General features: G+C 45.2%; 1 protein-coding gene across 8 annotated transcripts in view; it reads right to left on the reverse strand.

Moving 5' to 3' along the window:
- Positions 1–12,278, reverse strand: part of nrxn2b (neurexin 2b) — a 638,339-nt gene that overhangs the window by 316,080 nt on the left and 309,981 nt on the right. For 7 of the 8 annotated variants that reach the window (XM_068587905.1, XM_068587904.1, XM_068587901.1 and 4 more), the window contains 2 exons: positions 11,245–11,448; positions 7,813–7,839 (listed from right to left, as the gene is read on the reverse strand). In XM_068587905.1, coding sequence (XP_068444006.1) covers positions 7,813–7,839; positions 11,245–11,448 — 231 coding nt within the window. The remainder of the gene's footprint in view (positions 1–7,812; positions 7,840–11,244; positions 11,449–12,278) is intronic. The other variant, XM_068587903.1, reaches the window with a different exon arrangement.

A 12,278-nucleotide genomic window follows, 5' to 3' on the forward strand; every position in this document is an offset into this window, starting at 1 on the left:
CTTGTATTTTTAGAAACTAGAAGCTTAAGAGGAATAAACCGCCTGTTTTTTCTGAATACTGTGCAGTCATCATGACTATGCATCGGTCCAACCAGGTCACCAGACGTGCATACACAATGTGATGTGCGTCTACAGGTGATCCCCTGCATATGGATGACAGAAGTAGAGGTAATAATGTCCTTGGAGCTGAGCAACCAGCGAGATGGCATCAACCGCTCAGCTGGCGAGGTTGACTTCCTGAATGGCAGACTCCGCCTCCCCTCGAGGTCCCAGAGGGGCGTCGAGCGAGACAAGCGTGCCACCATCCCGCCCAACATGCTCTAAAAGCTGTTCAGTGGACCCCGGCGGCTGCTTCAACACGCCGGCTGACCCGGTCCCCGGTGAGAAGACAGAGAATTGTCTCTCCTTCTCCGAGGAAAATAATTGAAATTGTGTCCAGAGTGCAAGCAGGCAGTGGAACATTGGTGTGGACAGTTCTTATTAGACAAGCGGGGGCAGGAAGGCAATCTCCTCACCCGGTTAGGTCTAGTGAAACAGATTGCCTCGGGCGTCTGGAGTTCACAGAGAGAGGCGAGGGAGGCAGGTAGAGAAACTGAAACACGCGCGGCGCTGAGGCATCATGGCGATGTCTCTGCACGCCTTCGTTTGTCAGCTTTTGCACAGCGACACAAACATGAAACGCAACGCGAGCGACGCGTTTCAGGTGACATTTCCCAGGTCGCGCGACCCCGAGTTGCGTCAGCCAATCAGCGCTGAGAAGCTCCGCCCCTCATCACCGCTGTACTGCCGTTGCTGAATCAAACCGATAGCGATAGCCGATAGCGGCCGCCATTCAGACGCTGTTGCGCGACTACGGATAATATTATGAACCCAGACACCATGGAGTTTGATGTTCAGACGTGTGTGGAATTTACTTAACAAGTATTAAACAGAACTAGCGGTTATTTCCAAAGTGGAGGGTGGAAACGGTAAGTACTTTTACGGAGATGAGACAGACGCAGTTCCTGGACGAGTCGGTGAAATTGGCAAAAAATGGCGCCGCGTTTGGTGTGAACGCAGCATAAGAATATTACGACTTCTACTATCATGAACACCTAACAACTAAGTTACATAACACTTACAGAACGGAAATTGTAATTGTAAGAATGACTCAAATGTATTAGAATTAGTAAAACACGTCATTAAGTTGTCATTTAATAAAGATGAACATTTCTTGGTCTTTCTACAGCGTTGGTGTCCCACTTGCGAATGTTCAGTGAAGACTCGTTGTGATGACTGCAGCAGACGTCCTGATGCATACGGGCCTGTCGGGGCCATGCCATGAAAATTAAATGATGAATACAATCTTATATCATATTCTAAAGGTTGTTGTTGGCAAGTGAAGGAGGAGATAAATGTGGATTAAGATGAGACAATAGTAACAACGCAACTAATATAAATCACCACTAAGCTTCCTTAGTTGATTACTTCCATATATATATATATATATATATATATATATATATATATATATATATATATATATATATATATATATATACAGTGAAAAAGCTAGAGGTAACAGTACATTGCGATGTAAACATTAGTAGTGTACATATTACAATTTATCCCACATGGATGTTTAAACACACACACACGCACACACACACACACACACACACACACACACACACACACACACACACACACACACACACACACACACACACACACACAGACTTCATTCCCACTGTAGTGAGGCAAATGTTCTGATTACATATTCCTTTGAAGTTCATATAGGCTTCAAAGCACTTCTTTATTAGGTCATTTCTGTCGAACATTTTAAGAAGCATTTGGTTCCCATTAAAACATGCGGGGAGCAAAATAAGATAACGTGTGTGGGAAATAAATGAAGTTGCATCCGTGGAGGAGACATCTACGTGCATATGTTTTACAAATAGGATTTGTGTGGAAGTGACAGGAAGGTCGGTTGTATCCGATGCGTCCACAATGTTTCCTCACTGGTGATTAACACTCGTATCACACACACTGTTCAAGACTTTAAACATGTTAACTATTGCAAAATGTGGAATGAATTCCTGTTGTTCATCGCTGAACAAGATGATTGCTTTTGACCTGGATCTATTTATATGGTATGACGTCGCCATCTCTGAGGGTGGGTGCATTATGTTAATAACATATTCCTCTTATTGGCTCATTGCATCACATTTGGCCCGGGGTTTTGGAGGATAAAATGAACATTAAAGAAAGAAATAAAAGGGCTACTCTCCACTGGAGCATTAAATTGCCTTTAAAAAAAAATCAAATCCCAATCCGAGCATCTCCAAAATACATTTCATACAGTCTAACTTCGAAAGATGCTAAACCTCCAGAAAGCGTAGGACGTCGTGCGTGCCGAGGGTAACTTCTCGTGCCAACAGAGAATCCTTCTTTGACGTCTACTTGGCTGAGGGAAGCTGTGATGACTCATGATTTAAGTGAGTGATTGGAAACTCATTCCGATTCAATATTTGAGAGCGAACGCGTGCCGCCGGCTCGGAGACGAGCGGCAGGCGAGCAGGGGGCGGCTGCTGAGAAACCTCAATACTAATTAGGCTGAACAAACGCCCCGTTCAAACAGGAAGGTGACCGCGGAGCCAACGCGGTCTCTCGACACGAACGCTGGATCGCCGGGTTTACGCGGCCATGTGAACCGTCGTGGTGAGAAACACGCGGGGGAGGAGTGTGAACGCTGACAACTTGGTTGGAAGCAGTAAAGAGTGAGGAGGGGTGACGGCCGCAGTGACGGAAATACACTGCGCTTGTGTGTGGGCAATCTCAGGGATTCATTTCCCTGCCCACAATATGTGTCAAATGAGGCACGCATCTGTGTGTGTGTGTGTGTGTGTGTGTGTGTGTAGGCGTTCATGTTACCACGGCAGTGTTAGATGTCCTCATCTCCCGGTGCAATAAGTTCTCAGTGTGCAGGTCCTTGCTGGTCTCTGGAATAGTTAAAACTGTAGAAGCTACAATCTCTTATCGGGAAAATTACTCAATTATAGGATAAGGGGAAAAATATGCCAAGGTATTTAGTTACTACTGAATGAAAATCAATAGGATTTTGTGCATTCGTCCAAATAAATTGGTTTCCCCTATCTTGGCTGGCCTCTTGCGATTCACTTCAAGCCACAGGTTTTGTTTTTGTTTGGAGCAAAGTCAGCTCACTATCTCACAGCACTGGTCCGAACCTTTTGGTCTCGTATGTAAAGTGGCGTGGAAAAGCATTTTCTGGGGAGGATTCCCTCTGCCGCAGGTGGTGAGTGAGTGTTGGTTTGATTTTCACCTCTGCGCAGTCGGTATGAGACTTCCACTTCCGCTCCAGGGATGTACAAGTGTGCTCCAGGACTGTGTGACATCACCGTCAGGTGTGGTTGAACGCTTCTGGGTGTGGTCGGTAGGGCGACATGAGCTGTGTGAGGGTCTTTCAGTAGCTTAACTGTCACACGTGCCACACCCAGCAGTGATGTCACAGGATGCTAATGGACCCTGATGCACACATTGCTGCAGCCAGGAGGGATAAACCACTTATCACAGGGAGTTAAGTTACTCTTAAGGATCTCGTATTAATACTCTGTATCAACATTGTATGAGCACAGATGCATCTTTTCAGAGCAGGTCATAAAAACAGCATTTGTTTGAGACCACAGTAGTACAGATCTCTATTATTATCATACACTCTGGCCAAGAAGAGGCTAACCTTTCCATTGGCAGCGTGCTGCCGCATGTTGCAACCTTTAACGCGCTTGGTTTGCACACGTGAATCATTTCAACCTCTGTGTGGACTGTTGTGGAAGTTTAATGCTCGCCAAAGTCGGCAGGTTGGATTTAAACACATAATCAGTGGATGAATATCAAATAAGATGAGCTGAACAGTCACCCAAAAGCTAATTAATCACACATCAACGGCAGCTGACATTCATTCTTGCTCATATTACGCTCTATTAAATATTACAACGTGTTCTCATTTCCAAATCTTCACATACAGACGGCTGGCCATCATGTTTTTTTTCCAACGCATGGGTACCCCTTGGTGTTATAAGAGTGCTTAGATCGGCGTTTTGTATAGATTAAGTACATTTGTTGCGTACTTGACGTAGCTTTTACATTGTTTAGGTTAACTTTAGGTTAACTAGGGTGAAGGTCGGGCTGAATAGTAAGTCCAGTGGGATTCTGTGATAATGTCACACCCCGTTGCTAATAAGAAGAAGCTGATTGAGGGTTGTAGGTTTTGACACCTTTGACATTTACTACTTTCCTCCATCTTGTCAGATGCCTGGTACCATGGTTTCCAATGCGCAGCTACCCAATCATTTCCTGTGAAGCAGTGTCTTTATGATACGAGTTGGAACCTCACCACTTACATCCATCACCCCGTCATGTGCCGGTGATATAACATATAGGATATGCACTGCTACACACAATTACCTGGCTCTTCATTGCCTGGAAGCATCTGTTATCGTCAGGTTACATTCACATAAATGACAGATGCATATGCCAGTTATCCACTTGGAGTGTATTTTTGAGACGATTTGCTTTTGCTTTGACATGCGTTAGTAACTTTTCCTAATTAACATACACACAGACGTGGTGTGTGTCTCAGTGTGGTTTAGAGCGAGAGCTCGCAGGTGGATAGGCCAAAGGCTATGACATTAGCATACGCGGCGTGCTCGGCCATATGTCACGACAGATCGCATCTCATCTAGCGCTAAGAGAAGGTGCTGCTGGCTGCTGAAAGGCCACCTTCCAAGCAGATATCATCAGCACGACACCCTGACCTGACCGGAGCCGAGGGCGACAGCGCCGCTCCATGTCACATTCCAGTCGCGTTAGCTGGCAGAGCAGGAACAATGCAGCGCAACAAAAACACAACGCTGATCGAGTCTCACGACGCACGAGAAGTAATCAAAGATGAGAGAGGCGGTCAGGAGTTGTGGAAGTAGCAGTTGTAATACCAAAAGAAGCACAGATAAACAACAAAGTAATGTATCTGAGTCATATGTTAGCAACATGCTAATGACTCAAGAGAGCTTGAACCAGCCTCTTCTTCTGATAAGTGGTGGTGTGTAGCTGTTGTTCTTTTGTGTGTGTGCAAGTTCTTTATAGTTTGTATGAAGTGGAACAACAGGGACTTCTACCAGTTGAAGAAGCTGCTTAACATTCTGAGCATTAATATAGCAGAAAATAATCAGAGCTTCGCTTCGCTTTATTGACTTACACGGGCAGGTTCATGCTTTTATGCGGCGGTTGCAGCCAATAATGTTGTCCCTGTCCGTGCCCCCGGTCTCTGAGGCGTAGCACTCGTTCTCCGGTTCCCTCTCAGCTTAACCCTGGCATTTCTGTCAGTACTGTTTTCTGTAGTTTGAGTCAGCAGTGCTAACAATGAGCCGCCGGCTCCCCGGCGACATGCTGCCGGTGTTCAATCCCAATCGTGCAGCTTTCCTGAAACATGGTTTGTTTTTCTGGTGATCCTAGAGTCTTACTGCATCTTTTTGGACATCATGAGACCAAGATAGAAAAGGCTGCCTCTGAGTTGATGTGTTCTGCCAGTAGCGGCCTTTGAATGCATGTTGGCCATATTGCTAAAAGCTAGTAGCTCAAGACATTGTATTCTGATTTGTACTCTATTAAAGACATCCGGGATAAAGAATAATCAATAATTTATTCCACCACTCACTGGCCTGTTCAGTCTACGTGCAATCAGAATATAACATTATTTATATCCAGTCACGCATGTATAGTATTAGCCTGCAAGAAAACCTAACAAAGAACCAGCCGGCAGAGACATTGATACCTTGATTTTCTTACTCAAACTCAAAGCTTAAGTTACTGTCTGTCTCTGGAGGAGGAATCGACCGCCAGATGTCATGGCATTGAATAAATTGTTGTCTGGAGCTCTACCCTGGTTTGCTTTCACTCTATTTTTTTTCGTCTCTCACTCACAGGCTCATATTTCGGGATCTTTTACAGAGTGCGGTTTGTGCGGAGTGGCTGTGAAGCAAGAAACTGCCGCACAAGGGTGCTCAGTCAACCGAACAATATCATGGTGAAATAAAATATTCCTTTAAAAAACCGCTGAAACGCAGTGTTCCAAGTCAAGGGTTCCAAGCAGCGCACAGCAATATTTAAACACAGCCGCTGAATTAAAAGAAGAGAGAGGCAGACAAGAGAAATCCTTCCATTATAGTACGGTGAAGAAAGAATGGACATTTTCCGAAATACTAAAACGCCTTCTAGTAATCTGTGACTACAACATTTGTCACGTCAAAACATCCAAATATGCCGTGACCTCAACCGCCACATGATATCATTTACAGTAGCGTGGAATCCAAGTCGGTTTCTGAGAAACGACTGAGCCCTGCAGTGGGATGAGAAGAAGAACAAATATAAAATCCTCCCCACTGCAGGGAGATCCCGCAACATCCCCAGTGCGTGTCCGCCATCTAGTGGTCAACCCGGAGCCTGCATCTCTTCTGAGCGTTAGATTGAATGTGTCATGCCAGTGGCACCACACATAATAAGTGGTGTAATTCGTCATACACGGAGACCACTTCCATGCCTGGCGGAGGCTTTTGAAGTTTTTGGATTGCACTCCATAAAGTCTGACATAAACAGCGTTCAAGTGTGTTTTAAGTGCAGGTACGTGAGACACATACAGCCGAAGACGAGTGGGGTTCACGCACCGACACGTTTTGTATGGATCACCTCGCGCTGAAAAACGTTGGTTCAGCTCCCATCGCCACTGCACAATGAGGCTGGCGTTACTCTGGCTTAGTGCCAGCAACAAACGCTGCTCTTTGACCCAAAATGGATCCTTCTGACTGACGTGTGCCGTTAACTCAATACGTGCATCGGCAAATTCTAAACACAAACTAAAGGAAAGCAAATAAAGAGCACTGAATGGTTGCTCCGCGCTCGCTCCTCGGTTGCTGGGGTTAATCAAAGTCAAGTCTCAACTTTCACAAAGACGCCGTGACAATTAAAGAACACACACACACACAGACACAAAACAAGTGTTGCAAACATCAGGTTTTCTCCATTCCTGTCACTGTGGCTGGCAGCACTTACCTGATAGAAATAACAGTGTGCTATCATGCTGTCAGCATGGGGCACAAAAACATTGGCTCGCTCCGGAAAACAAAAAAATACAAGCGTGCACCAAGTGGTGCCGTCTCTCAATGGATAAGCAATTAGGCTTTCTGAGGCGTGTGTGAGGGGGGAGGGGGGGTAACACTACAGTTTGTTTGTTGTCCCCCCCCTTACAGAAAACTAGCAACACCTGTGTGTGCAGCCGAGTGGAGAGACTGAGCGCCGCATAATGAAACATAGGAACATCCAACAGGGGGGTGTCCAGTTGCCCTTTTCTGAATGGGTTATTGTCGAAGGTTGACAAGAGAATGATGGTGGTGGGCAAGCGAGGAGGGCGACAGGATGGGACATCGAGATCCTTATGGAACATTCATTCAATGTGTGGCTGAAAAAAGGGAAATCCAAGTGACAGAACTTATGGAAAGAAGATAAAGAAGATAAATTTGGGGCGGGACATACAAATGATGCGGTGAGAAGGACACGAATGAAAGATTGGCAACGAGAAGAAAACCAAATATGCTTCATGGAATAGTAAATTCAACTCGTTCAAAATATGGAGGAGTGACACGGTAATGAGGAAGGTGTCACTCGTCATGAAGTCAGGCGAAAGCAGAAAAGGGCGACTGCACAGAATCAAGATGAGATAGACAAATACACTTTAGTCAAAAAATGGATAGAACCACTTACTGAGGTTACAGTCTATCCTGATACAATCTGGCGGGAGAAAGAGCGGAAATGGTGAGATCAAATAAAAAGAAAAGGAAAAAAAAGAGCAAGAAAGAGAAAGAAGATAAAAGAGAGAGAGAGAAAAAAAGACATTTTACATCCTTCAAGGTACATTCTGCAGACAACCAAGCATTGCTCTGGGGCCACCATCCGGGGACAGGCTCTGAGTCAGGATCACCCTTTTCATCCATCAATCCCATCAATCCCATCCCTCCTTCTTCCACCCGATACCCCCGAAGCACCGCAGAAGGCAAGACTCACCGTACGCCATGAGGTCATACAGAAGGGGAGCAGTGTCAACGTATCGATGGCACTATGCAAAGTGCTCCGTTGTGGGTGTAATAAACACTTCATGCGATGACAGATTCACTCGCAATTATAAGGTTTCTATATGCGAGTGCAGTTCTGAAAAGCTGAACAGCGATTTAACATTCCATATGACAAAAAACTTGAAGCTTTTATCATCTTTTTCAATGTTTTATGTCAAAAGTCTGTTGCTTTCCTCTTTGTAAATGATCATAACACATTATAAAGCTTGCAGTATGTCATAAATACATGATTAACCTCATTAAACTAGTCAGATAGAGCCTAATAACTACAACAGCACAGAATGTTTGGGGCATAATTGGATGTTCTGTATCTGGTTGCTTTTTTTTCTGCTGCATCTGCTGTGCTTTTACGAGAGCGTACGCAGCGTCTAGCACCTTTAGCTTTCGCTCCTTTGGCTGATTTAGCTGCTCCAGGTTTAGCTCCTTCAGCTTTAGCACCTTCAGCTTTAGCTCCTTTAGTTTTAGCTCCTTTAGTTTTAGCTCCTTCAGCTTTAGCACCTTCAGCTTTAGCTCCTTCAGCTTTAGCTCCTTTAGCTTTAGCTCCTTCAGCTTTAGCTCCTTTAGATTTAGCTCATTCAGCTTTAGCCCCTTCAGCTTTAGCACCTTCAGCTTTAGCTCCTTTAGTTTTAGCTCCTTCAGCTTTAGCTCATTCAGCTTTAGCTCCTTCAGCTTTAGCTCCTTTAGCTTTAGCTCCCGTTGTTCCCAGCCATTTGAGATTGGCTTGCCTTCTGCAGCACTTTGGGCATGAGAAACCCAACAGTGTAAATGACAAGAAAGGGTGATCTGCACATCCCAGCCACCTCACGCCTGGTGCACACACACAGACACACACGCCGCAAGAAATAAGACTAGACGCTGTGCTATTTGCTACAAGTGGTGCGACAAAACCACAGTGGAAAACACACCGTTTTACAGGATGTGTTGTCATGAACGGTGGAGTGTTGGTTAAAAAGATTTGTCATTCAACTGGAAGACTCAGGTTGAACAGTCAGTAAACACTAGCTTTGTAGTTGACCTTTGACCCACTCCTCCTGGGATAAGGGGGGATAGGAAACAGACTTCCTTTACAGGGATCATGAGTGATCAAATTAGTATTTTTGAATATGTCTTTCTTGATATGAATCCATTGCTGTTGCTGTAAACTGTGTGTGCATGCGGCGGCGTGGTTGGGTTGTGGTCTCGAGCTGTCAACCGCTACAGAATAGTGGACACAAACAGCCAGGGACCAGCGTCACGCTGTAGAGAGGTCGGGGGGGTCATGTGTAGTTAAAGGAACCCATCTGTTGGAAAGCAGCAGTGTTTTCTGAATAGATTATCAGAGATTGTCCCAACGGCATGTGATCAAGAAATAAAATGTCACATGGGAATGCTAGTGTGATAGAATTAGCATCAGTCGACACACTGAACAGGTTATCATCCTTATCCAAGTCATTAGGGCTAATTATTTGAAATTATAGCCTTTCCTGGTGTTTAATCAGCAGGAATTGAATTATCAAGCCAATCGGTCATTATTGTGACCGACGGGATTAAATGGGTATGGATTAACGCCTTAAAAGATACTGAGGACTCCAGAAGGATGTGTTATGATTTAGCTGCTAATCAATCTCCTTGAAAAAGAGCTGAGGAAAATCCTGAGCGGCGCCTTAGCGTCTTCAGGTTCCTTCAGGTGTCATTTAAGGCCAGTTGAAGCCGGAGGAATGGGAGCGTTGGTCCCAGCTCCCTGTGGGGAAAACATGTGGGCCCGCTGGGCGGCAAGGACAAATGTGCGCGACAACTACAGCTGTGAGCCGGTCTCTCTGGCTGTTTGATCCAAGGGCCGCAGACATAAAGGCCGTTGAAGGGATGAAAAGTTCCATCTTCTGAGTCTTGGCCAGGTGGGGGTGTTGATGAGCGACAGAAAATGATAAAGAAAGAAAGGGGGCGGGGGGGAAGAAAAGCTAGAGAAAGGAAAGTAGAAAAAGAGAGAGGAGCGACCACCTCCCCCCCCCCCGCCCCCCCGCTCCCCTATCCTGTCTCGATGGTGGTTTAAACTTTCATATTCAAGGGTGCAACTCTGTCGTGCTCCTCCTGGGTCACCGCTGAGAGTCTGGACAGACTTAAGGTATCCTGAAGCTGGAAGGTCACTGATATGTATTGCAAATGCAATTGTAATACGTCTAGAGGTCTGCATTACCTTAGTGGGGCTTGCCCCTTTCTTTAAAAACCATACATCATACAAACCCTACTCTACAATTTCCCTGACCTTCTCCCAACAAGATTCTTTACGCCCCCTTCTTCTCTCAACTCTCTGTAATTACTTATGATGAGGGTTCATCTCTCCTCTTAGCACCCTCGCTGGGCAGAAGTGGAGCCGGTCAGCCTCTCAGCCGACTCCACCAATACGGGAATCGAGCATGACCTCGAGGAGGAGCGACACAGGAGCTACTAGGCTAGCTAGCTAGTGGGGTACGGCTCGGCATCGGGCCAAGGGGGGAGGCACCGTTAAGAGATGGAGCTTTTGAACGGGAGGAGCTGCTATGAGGCTTCACAGGGGACTAAAAGGAAGTGGGTGAAAAGCAGAAGGGGTTGGGAACAGGGCTCAAATCATATGGAAGAGGAATGGCTGCAGGGCGACTCGCCCCAAAGGGAAAAATGGGGAGGGGTACTTCTACTTTATGACTTTTAGTCTTATTTTCCTGCTTAAGCAGTTAAAGGAGGAGACGTTTCTGTATTTGTACCTCAGTCAATAAATAGCCAAAATAATCATACAGTTGGCATCATTTAAACTAAAAGGCAGTGATGGGTATAAGCTAGCTTATTAGCATACCGCACAGCCAACGAGAGCTATTAAATGTAATAGAGCGTTCAAACATGAAATAACTGAGGGACAAATTAGAAGCTTTTCCCCAACCAACTATCTGTCAATGAAAAAAACAAAACAATGGTGTGAAATTTAAAATGTCAAACCATCCTTTTAAGTTCAACAGTATATCTTTGCTAAAATACAGAGCGGAGATGAGGAGACAGGGAATGGGAAGGGGAAAGGTTAGCGGGGACGGCCACGATGAGTCACGGGGGGCCTTACCGAGGTTCACGGTGAGCTTGACGCGGCCGCCGTCCAGCTCCAGTCGCAGGGTGTCGGCCGACTCCTTGGAGGTGGTGGCCATGAGCAGGCCGTACGCCCGCTGGGACATGAAGCGCAGCGCCACGTCCTCGGCCTCCGTGTGCATGGTGACCGGCACGATGATCTTCAGGTACATGCTGCCGTCGTAACTCAGCACCGTCGCCTCTGGACAGATGGAGATAGGGGACGGAGAAGAGGGTTAACACGTTACGCAGGAGAGGAGAAGACTCGGTGAAGGATTCTGGGACATGAGCACGGAGGTCACGGAGGTCACAGAGGTCGGCTGGACAGGGCAGTGCAGTACCGGTCGCCAAGTTTAAGCAATTGGTAAATTTAGTGTCCCTCTTGTAATTAAAACACATTTCAAAGTCAAAGTTAAAGTCAGTTTTAATGTTAATTATTCCATTTGTACAAACATGCAGAAGATTTAAAGTACGTTTCTCTTCTGTCCGACATGAAGTGAATTGTGATAGTAATAAAGTGCAAAGCAGTTCAAGTTTGAAAAAGGTTTTAAAAAAGTTTTGAAAAAGAACAACCTATGAACAACATAAATTAGAAAACTATACAAACTATAATAGACTATAAGTCTGTATGTAATAATGTTTGGGAATGTCCTCCCATGTGATGTACTTTAATCCCAGTTTTAAAACAATATCAGTCATCGCTGTACTTATCGGTAGGGTTTGGTACCGAGAACCAAGACGTACGGTACCAACCGGACCGAAACACAACGCAGAATCCAGGTGCTTCCCCTGGTATCTGAGCCGATTTAAATCCTTTTTTTTTTTTACACTACTCTGTTATGTTGCACGTTATATTGATACTGAAAAGGTAGCATGGTACCCGTATGTTAAAAACGATATGATTTTGCATTTATTTATATATATATATATATATATATATGCTAAATCCTATGCAATTTTTTTGCATATTTTTATATATATATATTAAAAAATATGCAGTCGTTTTTTAACGTACGGGTACCGCGCTACCTT

This window comes from Clinocottus analis, unplaced genomic scaffold, assembly GCF_023055335.1.
Source record: "Clinocottus analis isolate CAN_PGR_092001 unplaced genomic scaffold, fCliAna1.0.p SCAF_21, whole genome shotgun sequence".
NCBI lineage: Eukaryota > Metazoa > Chordata > Actinopteri > Perciformes > Cottidae > Clinocottus > Clinocottus analis.